Raw genomic sequence first — 18585 nt, 5'->3', positions numbered from 1 at the left:
GGCGGGCGGGCGGTCAACGTGCGTGCGCGCGCGTGCGCGCGCGCGAACGAGCGCGCCGCGTGGGCGAACGCGCGCATGTTAAAGGGCGGCCGAGCGAGCGGCGAAGGTGGGCTACTTGCGGAGGAGTGCCCCGAAGATCGGGGTACCGCCGAGGATCGCACGAGCGAGCGAGCGAGAGCAGCATTGGTCGTCGCGGAGGATAGGTGAAGGAGGACGGAGAAAGAGAGGGAGAGGGCGAGAGAGAGAGAGAGAGAGAGAGAGAGAAGACAGTCCGTCTCAGACATGAACGTTACTCCGATGGTGGAGGTACCCGGCAATGAGAGCTACAACGTCAGCACCAACGGTCTCGACTGCGGCGGCGAGCCCCACGAGTACGGGATATGGGGGCGTGTGTTGATAGTGACGGTCGCCGTGTTCCTCAGTCTCACTACCGTCCTCGGCAACATAATGGTCATGGTGTCGTTCAAGATCGACAAGCAGCTGCAGACCATCTCCAATTACTTCCTCTTCAGCCTGGCGATAGCCGACTTTGCGATCGGCCTAATCTCCATGCCTCTCTTCACGCTGTACACGGTCCTCGGTTACTGGCCCCTCGGGCCGATCGTGTGCGACACGTGGCTGGCCCTCGATTATCTCGCGAGCAACGCCTCGGTACTCAATCTGCTCATCATCAGCTTCGACAGGTACTTCTCCGTCACGCGCCCGCTCACCTATCGGGTCAGGAGGACGACCGCGAAAGCCGCCATCATGATCGGTGAGTGTCGATCGACCTTTGTATACGAGAGTGAGTGAAGTGGTGTGTGGGAATTAATGTTTGTTCAACATAATCCCAGCATCTGCCTGGGGTATCTCGTTGATTCTTTGGCCACCCTGGATCTACGCGTGGCCGTACATCGAGGGCCAGAGGACCGTGCCACCGAACGCGTGCTACATCCAGTTCATCGAGACGAACCACTACATCACCTTCGGCACCGCCATCGCCGCCTTTTATGTTCCTGTCTTCATAATGTTATGTCTCTACTGGCGGATCTGGAAGGAGACGAAGAAACGGCAGAAGGATCTGCCCAACTTGCAGGCCGGCAAGCAAGACGCGAGCAAGCGCAGCAACTCGAGGTGGTAACTAACGCTTTCAATTGTTTCTCCCTCCGAACATTGTCGTCAGCACGTCATCAAAATATAAATGCAACACCCCTGCACAAGAGAGATGGTAAACGCAATTGCCCCACGGTGGAGGATCGATCTCCTCCTTTTTCCCCTTAGCCCTGATTTCATGTGACACAGGAGATAGAGATGCACCGGTCAAGGAGTATCGTTAAATTATTCTACTTTCTTCCTATATTACGATATTATTTTTAGTCACGCATTTTTCACCCTCTATATTAAATGCAATATCTCAAATTAAATAGCCCGCCTTTTTGTTACTTTGATGTTTCCTATTAGTTTTTGGTCTTGATTCTCGTTAAAAGATCTACAAATTTCGTTATTTATTTTAATGTTACTTGATAATATATTACTTGTGTGATAATATATATTATTTTGATGTTAATAATATTTCGTAACAAATTAATATAAGGAAATACTCCTTTCGGCAACGCGAGTAATAATTTGCGAATAGTTCGCGAGGTCGAAAGGATTATTATAGCTCGAAGTTACTCATTGTCATATTTTCCATCTAGCGACGAGGCTTTAGATATGGAGGATTGCAGAAGACAGCGAAGCGAGTCGAGCACCGGCGAAGAAGTCTCGCATGCCACGCACATCGCCGTTTCCTACATTGATAAGCACTATCCGCAATACAAGAGCGTAAGTTTTTCCTACAAGTGCCGTAACAAAATTCAGAGTCATTCCACAATAAGTTGCAAATTGCGCCATCAATCAGAGCAAAGCAGCTTGTCAGCTGATTGATGAATCTGCAACTGTCAACTGACACCCAGGGCATTTGCAATCTATTATCGAATGACCTTGAAACTCTTCATGTATGTACAATACGCGATACAAGAGCGTAAGTTTTCCCTACACGTGCCTTATAAAAATTAAGAGTCATTCCACAATAAGTTGCAAATTGCACCATCATCAGAGCAAGCTTGTCAGCTGATGAATCTGCAACTGTCAACTGACACCCAGGGCATTTGCAATCTATTATCGAATGATCTTGAAGCTCTTCATGTACATATAATACAATTGCTGATTCGATCACGCGTCGTTCGACTACAACCTTATCGTTTTTTGGACGAGCAGCACAGGCCGTTCTCCTGGACCTGGCTGAAGATGTGGTGCATCGCGTGGTGGCACAGCGGACGAGAGGACGAGGACGACGACGAAGACATGGCAGGGCCGGAGAGCAGCCGCACCGGACCCGGCTACGAGGACACGCTTACGCCGCTGTCGGCCGAGACGCCGCTTCCCAGCACGGTATCGCGATGTCCCTCCCTCAGCGCAATACAGGCCACGGGAATCGTCCTGGACAAGTCCGCGATCCAGCACGAGTACAAAAGGCCGATACGACCGCCCGATCTCAAGACTATCTCCAGCGATTCCGTACGTGACATTATCCTACTAGACCTTATTGCGAAGAGAGCACCCATCAGCATTTTATTACATTTCCAGCAAACACAATATATAAATGTTATATACTCAAGCATGTTACATGTAACGTATATGTTAGTTGTAATTTCCCACTCATAGATGTAACATTTTTAATATTACATATATTACATTGTAGTTATATTGCCATTATATCCCAAGATAGCACTGACTTATCAATACATCAATGTGCTATTTGGTATATAATTACAATATAACTACAATGTAATATATGTTACATTAAAATGTTACATCTATGAGTGGGAAATTACAACTAACATGGATGTTACATGTAACGTACACGTTATATTATCTGTTATATTCCGTTTTATTATAGCAATGTAACAATTATATATCGGTGTTTGCTGGGTTAAAATCAATTATTATGGTCCCATCTGAACTTGGAATTAAATCTGCATCCCCGTTTTGCAGGTTTATACGATTCTGATCAAATTGCCGAGCAACGGCGGCAAGTACAGCGAGGGACCGAGCATAAAGATGATCCACGACGAGTCTGTGTCGTTCCAGCTGCACAGCATGATGGAGGACAGCGAGGACGACGGCGGCGGTGGAGGTAACACTAGCGGCGGCGTCGGCGGCGGCGGCGGCCTCACCGTCGGCAGTGCCGGCAAGGTGTTCCGTCTAGGAGCCGGACCGAGCCCGTCGACGGTCGCGCTGAGGAGGCCGTCGCAGATGCCGGACATCAGGATACCGTTGAACGCGAAGAACATACCGAAGGTGCTGACGAGCAAGTGCGGCCTGCTGAACAAGCAACCGAACAAGAAGAAGAAGAAGCTGCAGGAGAAGAAGGCGGACAGCAAGGCCGCGAAAACGCTGCTGGCGATTCTGCTCGCGTTTCTCATCACGTGGACCCCGTACAACATCTTGGTACTCGTCAAGTCCCTCACCGCCTGCGAGTGGTACATACCGCAGCAGCTGTGGGACTTTTTTTATTATCTTTGCTACATCAACAGTACTGTGAATCCGATGTGCTACGCGCTGTGCAACGCGGTCTTCCGCAGAACCTATATAAGGATTCTCAAGTGTAAGTGGCACAGCAGGAACCGCGGCACCGCGGTCGTCGACCGGGGATGATATCAGTAACCGATGCGCAATTCAATCTTTTCGCATCGGTGTCCAAATCCAAATCCCCACACCCACGCACACGTACACACACTCACAATACATACATGCGCAATGCTGCATTATTATTATCGTTATTATTATTATATTGCCGTTTACTTTTCCTCCTTTTTGCGCGTTTCTCAGAGCGCACGAAGAAACGAGGAAGCGAGGAGACCGGCCAAACTGCCGCGAATGAGTTTGGCTCTCGCGACTGCCAAACCAACCCTGTTCCTATTCGACGTCGTTCGAGTACGTCCGAATATTCCGGGCCGTGTATTATCCTTCTTCCGGTTCCGGAATCCTCGGATCCTGCGACGACAATGTCCGCTCGGCCGCTCGCTGCACTTTCTCGCTACGTAGACAAGCTGACAAGCTCGTGTTTTTCTCACCCCGAATAATGTCGAAAAAAAAAGAAACGAGAGAAAGAGAGAGAGAGAGAAATTAACCCCTTGACGACTTTGTTTCCGCGCTGACAGATCGGACGCGCTATTTTTCACAATGGAAATTTATTAATCGTTCGATAATATCATTACGTTGATAATACAATTATCCCTCGACATCTCGGAGAGTTTGATGCTCCTTCTCTCTCCAATATATAATTGCGTTACTGTATAATTACATTGGTGTTCATTAAAGTATGAAAAGAATAACGCGCTAATGGATCCTCGTCGGGGGGTTAACGATATGACGATATACACCGGTCGACGCGAACAGGTCCTTGCTCAAGTAGCGAGATGACGTCATTTTGACGTTTAATGACGTCAATTTGCCACTCGGGTATATACTCATCTTACGCATGTAAATTTGTTTGTCCACAATATTCTCGCAGGTAATATCGAATTTCGACACGATGCGCCGATATCGATTGTCTATAACGGGTCGCGTGAATTGTTAATACGCTGCAGTGGTTCTTCGGCTTTTTTTGGGTCGCGGTCCCTCTTTGAGAAACCGAGGGTTCTCACCCCGATTCAAAACTTTCGAGCAATTCCGTCGGAAATCTGCAATAATCTGTCTCATCCGATGCCGCGTCGCTTCTTCATCTAATTGTAAGAGGAAAAAATGGCGGAGGACCCGTTTGCGTCGCGACAGGAAGCGCGAGTCGGCCGTCAACGCACTAGTCAAAACGCACGCAGTTCCGGTCTCCGAGTTTCGCAGGAAGTAACGCGACGTGGATACTGCCATGAAATATAACGTTCATTAATATCTCTCCGAACCGCGTGGGGAACTCCCACGCGCGTTTTCGGAATTACATTTATACGTGTCCGGTGCACTCCGGGTGCACCAGGGTCCCCCGGTGCGATTCGCCATCGTTGTCGTCTCCGAAAGCGACGCGCTGCTTCCGGGAATCTCCCCACGTAGCAAGCACGCGTCACTTTTGACGTCGAATGACGGCAAAGTGACGTCATTTTGCTACTTGGGTCCTGCCTTCCCGGAAGAAGGAGAGAAAAAGCGGCGGCGAGTGGTGACGGTGGATTGTCAAACACGAAGAAAAAAGCTAAGTCGCACAAGAACCTACTTAAGTAAAAAAAAAATAAATATATATATATATCGAAAGGATAATGAGATGATATTTATCTCTGTACGTCGCGCGGAGCCGCGACGGGCGATGTAAACATTCGATGTAAATTTTACGACGTAGCGAAGTATGTAAAACTGTAAATGAATGTGTTTAAATGTAATAATGTGCAGGGAGGGAAGCGATGAGGGTGAGATATATGTAGATGATGATGATAATGATGATGATGATGATGATGATGGCTGGCAGCGGCCAGCGGCGGATATACGGGAGGATAATTAGCGATTAGGTGAAACGAAAGAGAGAGGGAGATTAACGCTAAATCGAATTCTTCCGTAAAACTAAAAATAACATTCTAATTATACGTGCCAAACGAAGCTTCAAAAGATTATACCAAGATTATACGGCGAGAAAAGATGGATAGGCGGAAAGGAAGGAACGTCGTATAGAGCGCATTTTCGAGGCTACTTGAGAAACGATACCGAAGTATAGTTAATATATAAAAAGAAGATGAAATAACAAAATAAAACAAATAAGATAAGAGCACTGTGTCGACGAGCGATACACGACTTTATCGAAGAAGGCTCGTAAAGTAATCAAAGTCAATCGTACGCGCGCCGACATGCCTATAGTGACCATCAAGACTGCGAGCTCTTCTCATCTCGATCAATTTCGCAATTATTCCCTTTGAGGCTCCTGGATCCTCGCCATGTCAGATTGTGACGTCAGAGGCGAAAATTCTTAGATGCTATTTTTAAATGGAAAAATATGTATTTTGATGAATTTCTACTTCTGATGACTTTAGCACGCTTTGAAAAAATCTCAAAAACAATTTTTTTCCCTTGACGATTAATCAACAACCGTAAAATGATCGTGATATTTATAGATTTTGTCACGCGAAATGACTGCGCATGTGCAAAAGTTAGACTCGTATTACAGTCATGTTACAGCTGTTGTTTGATTGTAAAGCGAAGAGGATCCCAAATAGCAAGCGCACGTCAGTTTGCTACTTAAGATAGTTTGAAGGTATTTTAAGAGTGTACTGAAACTATCTGAGAAGTGTTGTTTCATCGAAATGACATCTAAGAATTTTCACTTTCTGACGTCACAATTTTAACACGATTGACGGGGAGCCAGGAGCCTTAATTGTATATCGAATATATATTACAGATTTTTTAATTACATTTTATTGTATACTCTCGTTATTTCGCGCAATTTGTTATTTTTCACGAGTCAAACACGTGTTTTCGATAAACGTCAAAACTAGTCATATACATATATATATATATGTATATATATATGGTGTGCGAAAAATTGATCGCCGTTTCGTGCAAATGTCTCGAGAATATGGTCGCGCGAAATGCGAATCTGTGTGCCAATCATATTTTCTCATCTCATCGACAATTGTTTGCGTATCCTTCGCTATTTATACGAAGCGAGAAACATATATATATATATATAATAATCGCTCCTGCTCAAGCGACGTTCCTATGTACGCGTCGGCACGCGTGCGTTTGTACCTTTGTACAAAATACCCACGCACACTAAACACGCATTCTCTCGCGCGCGATCAACATTACACATATACACACGGTGCAGTGTCGCGAAAAAGTACTCGTGAGGGGGATACGCGAAACGTGTTGTTGGAAAATCTCTCCATGCGTATAAATGTATATAATGCGAGAGAGATTTTACGATACCACCCGGTATATAAATAAATATATTATATATATATATATATATATATATATATATATATATATATAATGCGTATCTCGGATGCGAGGATGGATGACTCGATGATGTAATTTACATCTGGTATATAATGTTAACGTTAATCACGAATAAACCTAGGTACATCGGGATTGTGGACGCGAGATATGACACGGTTACGTGTGTCGCCAGTTACGTAATTAATCGAGTACGTAATTAATACCGACGTATGATTTCGATTCATTATTCGAGTACTTTTGATACGAGGATTTGCGCTGATCTCGATTTAAATAAAGGCCGATTACGCGAGCGATTGCACCGATAAACTGTGCACGACTTCTGGTTTTTCCTGTGTGTGCGACAACAGAAAAAAAGACGAACGACGTCAAAGTGTCTCTTAATAATTATGACGAATTTAAAAGCATTTTCCTCTCATAGATGTTGACGAAAAAAAAGCATGTGTATATCTGTATAATTTCTCGCGTTACCCGGCACTTTTTGAGTGAAGGAGGAGAAAAAAAGACGAGTAGCGAGAGTAGGTGATTCGCGGTGATATTTTTTTACCTTTATAGTTGATTCTCCGCGCGCACGATTCGATCTCGATCGTGTAATTAATGTATAAAAATTGCCTCCCGCGAATCTAAAAGAAAACGCAAGAAACGATAAAAACACAACGCAACGTAAACGTGAGCGCGCGGAAACGATATTATATCGAAATAGATCGCATATTTTTTTGTTAGGCTTATATAACGCATATCTAAGAGCGCTGAAACGTCTACGACCTGAGGAAAATCATGGTAATTCGAAGGGTTGTTGTAATTCATGTATAGAATTCGCGCGAGACATTTATATACCTCCGACATTTTAACGCAGTTTGAATAAAACAAATCGGAATTTAGATAGGATCCAGGTAGTAAACGAATATGACGTCATTTTGACATTTAATGACGTCAGTCGCTGCTACTTGGAGTTTTGGGATTATATCAAGGAAATCGTCGATTATATACCTTTTTGGAGGAGTATTATTGTAATCAAATGGTTGAGAGAGAGAGAGAGAGAGAATCTTATCTAAAAAATAGGATTCATTTTCCTTTTGCGCGCGGTACAAATTACATTAGAATATTTATTACACATTCCTCGGAAAGTAATTGCTAAAGTGTAAGATTATTAATATGGCAATTTTTAACATGGCAAGAACTTATTTTAACAATGTTAAATAAGGAGTGTGAGTATAAAGTGTGTTATATCTTGTTACATAAGAATTCGCGTCCCTCGAGGAGTCAGAAACGACGTGACAGCTTGAGAGGATACGTTCTAAATACAGTCTGTCTTCTATTGAGAAATAAAAATCCTCAAGTGTACAAAAAAAGCGATCTATGCTCTTGTAAATTTTTCAATTATTCATTTCAACAGCGGAGCATATCTTCAAATTTTGGCCTTGCGGAATTCATTAATTTCGATATTTATCGTAAAAGATCGCGTTAACAGAAATGTTGATAATTGTTTAATAAAATATAGCGCAGAACTGCTGGCGAAAAACCGCTACGCACTAAGTTACGATGATTATAACTGCCTCTCTTCCTGATTTCAATTTGTATTTCCGTAGTATATCACGTCGAGACATAATGTGACACGTTGCGCAATGAAAGAAAAAAAAAGAAAACTTTCCTTCATCGAAAATGCGTTAAAATGTACAAAGCGAATATATTTCACGATCGTGTGTTAAAATGTAAGAGATTTAGGTATTTTTCAAGGGAAATCTTAAACACATATATAGCGCATGTACCTGGGTACCCTCTTACGACACTGCACACTCATACATATAGTTATATATATATATATACACTTGGAATATATATATATATATATATATATATATATATATATATACATATATATATATATACGCGTACGATGCGTGCTATTTATCTCAAAAACGAATGTTCTCGCATACAAGCGTATACCGGAGATAAACGAAACGATGTACGACCTTTTTTTAATCGTAGATTATTGTAAACACCGATGTAATCAGTCTATGTTTATATACGTGTTTTATATTAATGAAGAATTTACGATTCGAAGAGTAAAATGTATAAGACGCCAAAGAGACAGTGGTGAAGAAGATTTAAAACAAAAAAATAAGAAAAGAAACAAAAGAGACGAACGCGAGCGTGTAGAAAATTGTGTAACGCGATACCGATATAGAGAATTTGGAAGAATATACTCCGTTGTCTGTGACAAAACTCATGTCTTAGAGAGAGAGAGAGAGAAAGAGAGAGAGAGAGAGAGAGAGAGAGAGAGAGAGAGAGAGAGAGAGAGAGAGAGAGAGTGTGTGTATGACACTATATCTGAACACCTGTTTTGTGTTCGATCCTCTCGACTTGGACCCCTTTAGGTGAGCCCTATATTTTATCTTCTTTTCTAATTTTTCTAAATTCTTACATAAAAAGTTTTTATTTTATTAAGAAGCTAATAGGTATCTTCGACATTCTCTAGTAAGCTTTTACACTACGTCCCTCTATATACCCTTAGCTCCCATACAGCACACAAGTTTGCAGCAATATTGCAACAACATTGCAATATTGCAGAAATATATATTATATAGGTATGAATTTGCAACATAGTAACAACGTTGCAGCAACATTTGAGAAATATGAAAATAAAATTCACGCAAAAAATATTAGGTACAGAAAATTCAGCCCGATCATGTATTTGGCACATTCCCAAGAATCCAATAGTAATATTACATATATATTTTATTGCATTATTGTTGCAATGTTATAGATCAATATTTCTGAAAGCGGACATTTTACCGTTGCTGCAACATTTCACAATGTTTATGCAATGTTGTAATATTGCAATAAAATGTTGCCACAATGCTGCTGCAATCTTGTTGTGCTGTACGGGCTCATTTCGAGAAATCCTTGCTATCGTTCTCCGCAGATTGTCCCTTTCTACGTGGTAACTGTAGCGTGATGGGTTGCACCGTGTCCTGATGCGGTTTCCTAGGCTGGACTACGGGCTGATTGGCGGCGGTGGTGGCGACGGTGCCGCGATGGAAGGTGATCTTCAGGTTGGGCACGTGCTGCTCGGTGCCGGCCCAGTCGAAGTTGAAGATGGGCGCCTCCGAGTGGCCGAGGGTGTCGGAATCGGGCGTGTTGACCGGCGTGGTCGGCGTGGTGATGTACGGGCTGAGTTCCTGGTGCACCATGTCCGGCACCCTCTGCAGCGCGTCCGACCAGGCCGGGCTGGCGCCCCAGTTCTCCAAGGAGACGGTGTCCGGCGGCGGCGGCACCGCCGACTCGGCCGTCAGCGACGGCGTCGACGGCGCGAGCAACGCCTTCGTCGACGGCCGCTTGCCGTGCAGGTTGCCGCCGCGTTCCGGGCCGCAGCAGTAGTCCCGATCGAGGTCGGTAAGGTAATACTTGGCGCCGGGCATCGACAGCACGTCCGCGCAGCCGCCGCCGACGTATTGTCCGCACTGCACGAACTTGGCCCGATAGCCGGCCAGATGCAGCGAGCTCTTGTGGTACTGCTTGTGGTGGTACCTGACCGGATCGTCCAGGGTGTGCTGTTGCTGATGATGATGATGATGATGATGATCGGTGACCTGCACGTTCCTACCCTCTTGCTGATCCGCGCTGCTTATCGACATGTCTACCGGCTCCGTGTCGTCTCGCAGAAGTCGCCTGCCGGGATAATCCATCTGCGCGTTCTTCGAGGCGATGTGCGACTCCGTTTCGGTCCGATCCGGACGAAGGGATGGCGAATGCTGAGCGTCGCCATCGTTGGAATAGGTCCGAATGTATTCTTGGGTTTGATTAGCAGCCTGACCCGTGGAAGGGTAGGCAATGCCGCGACCTTGACCTCCGGGGCAGAGTCCGTAGGTGAATTTAGTCTGAGAGGAATACTGGTACAGCCACGAACTGGAGCGCATTACTTCCGCCTCCTTGTCGCTGTAATTATTTATGCTTATGCATGTATGAGGTAATCGAAGTAATCGCGTAAATTAAATTATTATTAATTATCTAATTTGATATTAAATTTAATAATTTAGTAGAGAGATATAATTTTATACGCATTTTGTTAGTGAAGAGATGAAAGAGATAATTGTGCACAAACAACCGCGTAAACATACGTGAGCACTTGATTCGTGCAAACAATGATAGGATGCTGGCACTCATCGGAGGTATCCTTGACCTGCAGCACGCAATGTACCCAGAACCACCTCCCAGAGCGGCTCTGCAGCTTCAGGAGAGCGGTAGTGGATCGCTCTTGATCGGACTGAATAACTAAAGTCGTGAATCAGAAATGGAAAAAATTACTTTTCAGAAAAAGTAAAAGAAGGTATTTATTTCAAGCATTTTTATTATCGCAATTTCTCATAAAGAATATACACAAATTTTTTATTGCTCTATTGTCAAGGAAATCTTTTTTAATACGCATACCGGTTTGATGTTTGCAGTAAGCCGTCCTTATGGAGTCCCAATGAAGCAGATTGTACCAGGAGATGTTGAGCAATTCGGCGCGAGTGTACTCCAGATGACTTTCCGCGCTGCGAAGAAGAAGGACGAGTTTTGCGGATAGCCTAATTTCCTTATATTATTTAGGTCTGTCTTTTTCAACTTAACTGGCTGCACTATTTTTATTCCACATTGTAATAAAAAAAGAAAAAATAAACTCTGAACTAGTGCAGTCAGTTCAGTCATCTTATATTTCTTAAATTATACATATATATCTTATAATGCCGATGTTGAACGTTACGTTTTGTCGATATGCAGATACTTCATGTCCATCGAGTGAATCGTGGTGAAGATGTTGGTCGCGCCCTGGACGATGCTCTCTCGAGTCTCCGGCAGGACCACCGGGGTGCAGGAGGCCAGGAAGACGAACTCGTTGCGGTTGCAGACGGGCACGAACGGCAGGAAGTGACCCTCTACGAGGACTACCTGTTGTGGAAATGGATGAATAATGTGGGAATAATCGGCGGTCGTTTTAATCACCTTTTGATCGCCGAACCGTAGCTGCCTGCGAGAATTCCTCGACACGTTGATTCGACAGAGAAAGAGCCTCCTGTCACTCGGGATCGGACTGTTTCTGGATAATTGATTTTGCACGACTATATGATCCTGCTTGTCGATCACGTCGTACACGCTGTCCCCGTGGATGAGTAGGTCCTCCTGAAAGTGCTTTATCTTATCCACCCAGCAAACACCGATATATAATTGTTACATTGCTATAATAAAACGGAATATAAAAGGTAATATAACGTGTACGTTACATGTAACATCCATGTTAGTTGTAATTTCCCACTCATAGATGTAACATTTTAATATAACATATATATTACATTGTAGTTATATATTGTAATTATATACCAAATAGCACATTGATGTATTGATAAGTCAGTGCTATCTTGGGATATAATGACAATATAACTACAATGTAATATATGTAATATTAAAAATGTTACATCTATGAGTGAGAAATTACAACTAACATATACGTTACATGTAACATGCTTAAGTATATAACATTTATATACTGTGTTTGCTGGGATATTGCGTTATTAACGAAATTACATTACCATGGAATGCCCGAGATAATCCGCCGCATTTTCCGATATGTACAACAATTTTCCCTGCTGCGTCATCATCATGATAAAGCCGGACATCGCCTGGAAAAGAGGCACGAACTGTGATCCCACGGATGGATCCCGAGAGGTAGTAAATACAAGACAAATATAAAGAAATTACGATGTCAAAAAGAAAAGAAAAAAAAATAATTTGAAATAATATAAGTATATAAGCAAACTGAAAACGAAATTACTTTCGAGAAGCCTATGTTGGGTGTTGGAATATTCGAGGACTCGGACGGGTAGTTTTTCAGCGCTGAAAAATAAAAAGGGATCAAAGTACCTGAAAAATCAAACGAGGCACCGTGTGAAAAAAATAAATTATAATATATATATAATTATAAATGTTACATTGTAACATAACTATATTACATCTATGTTATGTTACTGTAACATTTGTGTTTGCTGAGTATGTTCCGTTGCTGGTACAATTTTTTTTAAAAGAAGACAATATAATGTGTATGTCCGCCGAAGAAAGAGATAAATCGTTATCGATACATAATTTTAATGTGGGTTTACTGCGAGAGCGTTGATAGGGACGAATCGTTATTTCTATTTTTATTTTACGCAACGTAAAAAGAAAAAAACCGTGCGAACGCATTCGATAACGGTTTATCGCGACTATAAAAAAAAAATGCTGTTTTTAGCCGCATTTCCGATCGATATCCTGAAAATACATATAATTCGTATTTTGCAGATGTGACCGAGATACCAGAGAGTATTGATTCCTCACATGCTGTTCCTCTTACGCTTCACTGTGTCTCGGACCTTAATCGCTCGCGATCTTCCAGCGGAGAGGTTCGAGAGAGGAAAAAAGGAGGAAGAGAGAGAGAAAGAGAAAGATACCCATTTCAATCTCTGCTTTTTCGCGCGCTCGCCACCCTCCTCGCTCGGGGGTTCCTCGAAAAAGTAAAGGGGAAAGAGGTATGTACCCGCGAACGAAAGGAGGCAGAAGGAGGGTAAGGAAAAATGCGTATGCTAATGCAGCACGGCAGCGTTTACTAACGGCGCTACAAGGGACTATAGTATCCGATATACACCGCGAGACAATGAGCGGGAGAGAAAGAGAGAACCTAAAGAGAGAGAGAGAGAGAGAAAGAGGGACAGCTAGAAAGGGGGAGGATAGGGAGAGGAGCGAGCGGAGAGAAGAAGAACGCGAGAGGGAGGTCGAGGCGAGCGAAGAGAAGAAACTGTGAAGGGAGATAGAGAGAGAGAAAGAGACAAAGAGGGAGAGAAGGGGGAGGAGTGTGGGTTACAGGAGCGTGAGAGTGTTGTTGCAAAGGCCGACAGGTCAGCGGATCACCCGGAACTCGCGCTTAGACTCCGCTGAGTTTGAACGCGCGCCGGCCCGATCTTGCCTTCTTACATCGCTTCGCCTCGCTTTGCTTTGCGCTCGGCTCGGCTCGCCTCGCCTCTCCTCTCTCGTTGTTGGTACCCACCGGGTTTACCGCGTTTTCCCCGGCCGTCTTTCTCTTTCTCTCTGTACCTATATCTACGAGAGAAGCCCTCCGCAGTCCTGCCTGGGTTTTACCTGACGAACTCTACTCTCCAGCGACCGAATAGAAATTCTGCTTCGCGCGGATTGTCTGAACGATGAGGCGAGCAGGAATCTCGAAAGCGGCTCTTATCGAAGCGCCTGATTAACGATATATATATAAATATATATCAATTCTCATCAGTCAAAAATCTTGACGTCATCGAATGTTCCTTTATTTGCCTTACTCTGTTACTACAAAACAAAATGGACCGTAAATTGAATTTTTTCATTGTGAGCGTGATTTGTATACAATCCCAGCAAATACCGATATATAATTGTTACATTGCTGTAATAAAACGGAATATAACAGGTAATATAACGTGTACGTTACATGTAACATCCATGTTAGTTGTAATTTCCCACTCATAGATGTAACATTTTAATGTAACATATATTACATTGTAGTTATATTGTAATTATATACGAAATGGCACATTGATGTATTGATAAGTCAGTGCTATCTTGGGATACAATGACAATATAACTACAATGTAATATATGTAATATTAAAAATGTTACATCTATGAGTGGGAAATTACAACTAACATACTCGTATACGTTATATGTAACATGCTTAAGTATATAACATTTATATACTGTGTTTGCTGGGTTATATATTATCCCAGCAAACACCGATATATAATTGTTACATTGCTATAATAAAATGGAATATAACAGGTAATATAACGTGCACGTTACATGTAACATCCATGTTAGTTGTAATTTCCCACTCATAGATGTAACATTTTAATATAACATATATTACATTGTAGTTATATTGTAATTATATACGAAATGGCACATTGATGTATTGATAAGTCAGTGCTATCTTGGGATACAATGACAATATAACTACAATGTAATATATATAATATTAAAAATGTTACATCTATGAGTGGGAAATTACAACTAACATATACGTTACATGTAACATGCTTGAGTATATAACATTTATATACTGTGTTTACTGGGTATAGTAGGTATCAAGTTTTTTAATATTTTAAGTCTCGATAAAAAATTGTAATCTCGTTTCTCAGCTAATATTTGTTTATATAGAAATAATCTCGAAACTACTGTAATTTAGCAACAATGATGCTTTCTTTTGTAATCATGTGCCAACAGTACGTTATTTTATCTGTCTCCCTTTCTCTCTCTCTTTCTTTCTCACATCGCATTGTTAAGGCAACTCAAACAAGATTTACTCGCGACTGATATCATTTTACTAACTTTAAATCATATAGTTTTCCATCAGAAAAAGCAGATATTGTTATTAGTAATCACAAAGTTCATTGCGTTCATTATTTGACTTGTCTAATATTATCCCAAGTAAGAAACTGACGTCATTAGACGTCAAAACGACGTTACTTTGACGTCTACTGTCATTCAACGTCAAAATGACGTTCGCTTGCGACTTGGGATATTTCTGTGCTGACAAGAGGCTCCAAAGTATTTTTAATCATTGTAGAAAATTGTTATATAAATATTCCTATGTTACAATAATGTTAATTTGGCTCTTGAAAGTACTTTGCTACGCTCTGTACAATGTGTCCCAATATCATTATATATATAACGCATACCAATGCGTCACTTTGACGTTTACCAATGTCATTCAACGTCAAAAGGACGTATGTTCGCAATCTGGGGTACTTCTATGCTGACAAAAGGCTTAAAAGTATTTTTAATCATCGCAAAAAAAAATATTCCCATTCTACAATATCAAGTAATGCTAATTTGCCGTTGGATCTGCTTTGCTACGGTCTATACAATGTGTCCCAATCATTATACGTACAGCACACAAAGTACCAATGCGCTCTCTGAAATATCAGAGTACAGACAGACGCGGTGAAATTGCATGGCACGAGCGCGCGCGCTTGCCGGCATTGAAGTCTCGGGGCCGATGGATATGAATTACAGTAAAGATATAGTAATCGCGATATACCGCGATGGACTCGCTTTATCGCCTATCGTCATTCTTTATTTTATGGAGCAACAAGTTGTAATGCGGCGAAACGCAACTTGTGCGTGTACATCGTATCGCGCGTTACGTATAGACAGAGTTTCCTCAACATTATCATTTATCATTATATAGGTCCGAACAAAATTCGAATGGAGAATTTCGAGAGACTTGATCGTTCTCTAAATAACATTTCGTCAAAATTTATTTATGCGGGTGTCTATATAATAACGCTAATATTTAATAAACTGTTTCTCGTAGCTGTTTTATTATTAGCGCGATTTATCTTACTTTTTATGCGTCGTGTAAGAAATTTGTGCATAATATTCAACAACTGTAGCTGGTAATATTTCAACTCGGCGGAAAGTTTCCGTATTTATAGCTCAGGAAACTTTGAAAACTCTCGTAAACGTGTAAACATCGTGTTTCATTTTTGACATCTTAAATTGAATCTTTGAACAACTACTTTTTCACCAAGATTTCTGGCTCCCGGGGGAAATTTGTTCGCAACAAACACACATACACAGAGCTTTAAGATTTAAAGTCGCATGCAAGTTTGCCGTTCACGTACCTTGCTGAAAGTAATTGGCTTTTCGCAGGAACACGCAGACCAAGGCCATAAGCTGCAGCTGGGAAAGCCTCTGGCGTGTCGAGGGCGGCAACGGCAGCAAGTCACGTAGATTCGCGATTTCGGCGTTTATCAGGTCCCTTCGTAGTTTGCTGGCGCCTTTCGTAGACTTGCTCGCATCTATCCTTCAAGCACACGCTGACGTCACTTGTGTACGACACGTGCGTGACGCGCCATATGATTTTTGCGCGCGAAAAATCGCTGACGGCACCCACTGGATCCACATCAAGTATTACACCTTGTACTTCGGCGAGAAACACTAAGGTACCCTTCGCGATACCTCCCAGGTAGCAACCGTACGTCATTTTGACGTTTAATGACGTCAGTTTGACATTTAATGACGTCAGTTTGCTACTTGGGCTGCTATGGAAGAGCAATAACTCACCCCCGAATCGACACTACTAGAAAGACCAGCAATGATTGATAGGGGTTCTCCGTTCGGTCAAGCTTTTGTCGGTCGATTCCTCGGGGGTGGTCTTTAACGCGGCTCATTTAATGCATTCGAAGCGGGTGGTCCTCGCCAAAGTACCGGTTGACAAGTGTTAACGGAGAACGACGACGCTGGTCCCATGGCTGTAACTTACCGATTGAACATATTTCGGTGGCCAGGAAGACATCAGTGGTCTATCACCGGTGGACAGCGAGCGGGAGGACATCCGGGTCGGCAGGTACTCGCGAAACTGCGGCTACGATCTAACATCCGGGTCATAACGCGCTACTACACTGAACACGTGGATGAACTGGCGGAGGCTGGTTCTCCTACCACCACCAACAATCGCCTCCTCCTCCTCCTGGCTTCACCACCATCACCTCCTTCATCGTCCACCTACTACTACTTCGTCTTCGCAGACCTCTCTCCCTCTCGCTCCCGCTCGCTTCACCGAGGTCTTTCCTTCGCCTCCTTCTCTCCCTCGCATCGGTTGAAGCTATCTCTCGAACTCGCTTTTACACCCGCTAGATGTATTCACTCGCTCGCTCTTAGGTCACGATCGAGAGTGCGGAGTCCTGGGTCTCTCTACCACCGCCACCATCATCGCCACCACCTCCGCTACCGGTTGCACGTCTCTCTCTCTCTTTCTCTTCTCTGTGTAGATGCGGTTTCTGCGCGGGTTCGCGACCATCGCGTGGCTCGGCTTGGCTTGACTTGAGAAATTTTCGGGAGCTATTATGCAATTCGATCACCAATCCAAGTCCAGGTACTTGGTCACCGACAGAAGGAAGCATATCGGTCGTTATCTGTTTTATGAAGAGTCGCCTGTTGTAAACAATAAAACAAACATATATTAAAATGTATGTTAAATCATATATTAAATTTTTTTAATTAATTTAATTTAAAAATATTATTTAAAGACACAAGATGTGGAAGAAAGGTTTCCAATACTTTCAACCCTTAATTTTATTATATATGTGGACACGTGTGCAATAATTATATTATTATATAGGGAGATTTGATGTATTATTTTTTTTTTAAATTGCTTTTTTTTATCATGTTATGATAGTTATGGAAATATGGATAAAGGAACTTGCAGGAATATCGTGTACAGGATATATATAATTTGATAGATCTAAAACCTCTCGAGGCCGCCGGTCATTGCACTCTAGCGAGTGGAAGCCACCGAGCACCCCCTGGTTTAAATACCGTTGGAACTTTGTCGGCATAAATCCTGGTATTCTCTCTCTTTCTCTCTCTTTCACTCCGTCTCTGTCCTTCTCTTCCTTTTTCTATCGATAATTAACAATTATCAAAGTTTTGAAAGATTCATATAAATTCATTTGAATCTCTACAATTATATAATTATAATTTTGCATAATATAAAAAATGATCATTTTTTCAGAACAAATTTTTATTTCACATATTTTATATGTCAGAATAAACTAAAATGCTTCGACTTGT

General features: G+C 42.6%; 2 protein-coding genes across 6 annotated transcripts; one reads left to right on the top strand and one right to left on the bottom strand.

Annotated features, from left to right (window-relative positions):
- The first annotated feature begins 74 nt into the window (after positions 1 to 74).
- Positions 75 to 9405, top strand: mAChR-A (muscarinic Acetylcholine Receptor, A-type). Of its 2 annotated transcripts, none has more exons than XM_085489742.1 (5): positions 75 to 754; positions 834 to 1113; positions 1677 to 1803; positions 2239 to 2538; positions 3016 to 9405. In XM_085489742.1, the coding sequence occupies exons 1-5, from the start codon at positions 283 to 285 to the stop codon at positions 3676 to 3678; spliced, it is 1842 nt and encodes a 613-aa protein (XP_085345868.1). In that variant the 5' UTR covers positions 75 to 282; the 3' UTR covers positions 3679 to 9405. The 2 variants fall into 2 exon arrangements, with proteins under 2 accessions (XP_085345868.1, XP_085345867.1); XM_085489741.1 differs by having other exon boundaries at positions 834 to 1116.
- dysf (neuronal PAS domain protein dysfusion) lies at positions 7448 to 17398 on the bottom strand. 4 transcript variants are annotated; one of them, XM_029300126.2, is made up of 9 exons: positions 17276 to 17398; positions 16635 to 16816; positions 12767 to 12828; positions 12525 to 12632; positions 11941 to 12117; positions 11702 to 11886; positions 11386 to 11492; positions 11076 to 11229; positions 7448 to 10893 (listed from the first exon to the last, which is right to left on the bottom strand). In XM_029300126.2, exons 1-9 carry the CDS (start codon positions 17284 to 17286, stop codon positions 9846 to 9848), a joined length of 2034 nt encoding a protein of 677 aa, XP_029155959.1. In that variant the 5' UTR covers positions 17287 to 17398; the 3' UTR covers positions 7448 to 9845. The 4 variants fall into 4 exon arrangements, with proteins under 4 accessions (XP_029155959.1, XP_029155960.1, XP_029155957.1 ...); XM_029300127.2 differs by having other exon boundaries at positions 12525 to 12614; XM_029300124.2 differs by having other exon boundaries at positions 11702 to 12117.
- Positions 17399 to 18585: the final 1187 nt, after the last annotated feature.

The sequence above is a fragment of the Nylanderia fulva genome, unplaced genomic scaffold, assembly GCF_048542155.1.
Source record: "Nylanderia fulva isolate GAGA-0341 unplaced genomic scaffold, ASM4854215v1 Scaffold9, whole genome shotgun sequence".
Lineage (NCBI taxonomy): Eukaryota > Metazoa > Arthropoda > Insecta > Hymenoptera > Formicidae > Nylanderia > Nylanderia fulva.
The sequence above is the reverse complement of the archived record's forward strand: the minus strand, read 5'-3'. Positions and strand labels throughout refer to the sequence as shown.

What these genes read in the sequence shown, in the direction of transcription:
- dysf (XM_029300124.2), bottom strand. An exon ending in CCAACATAGGCTTCTCGAAA is followed by an intron (nt 12,633 to 12,766) that starts GTAATTTCGTTT and finishes GTGGGATCACAG; the next exon opens with TTCGTGCCTCTTTTCCAGGC. An exon ending in ATTATCTCGGGCATTCCATG is followed by an intron (nt 12,118 to 12,524) that starts GTAATGTAATTT and finishes AAGCACTTTCAG; the next exon opens with GAGGACCTACTCATCCACGG.
- mAChR-A (XM_085489741.1), top strand. Translation starts at nt 283, where the DNA reads ATGAACGTTACTCCGATGGTGGAGGTACCCGGCAATGAGAGCTACAAC. An exon ending in GAAAGCCGCCATCATGATCG is followed by an intron (nt 755 to 833) that starts GTGAGTGTCGAT and finishes ACATAATCCCAG; the next exon opens with CATCTGCCTGGGGTATCTCG. An exon ending in AAGCGCAGCAACTCGAGGTG is followed by an intron (nt 1,117 to 1,676) that starts GTAACTAACGCT and finishes TTTTCCATCTAG; the next exon opens with CGACGAGGCTTTAGATATGG.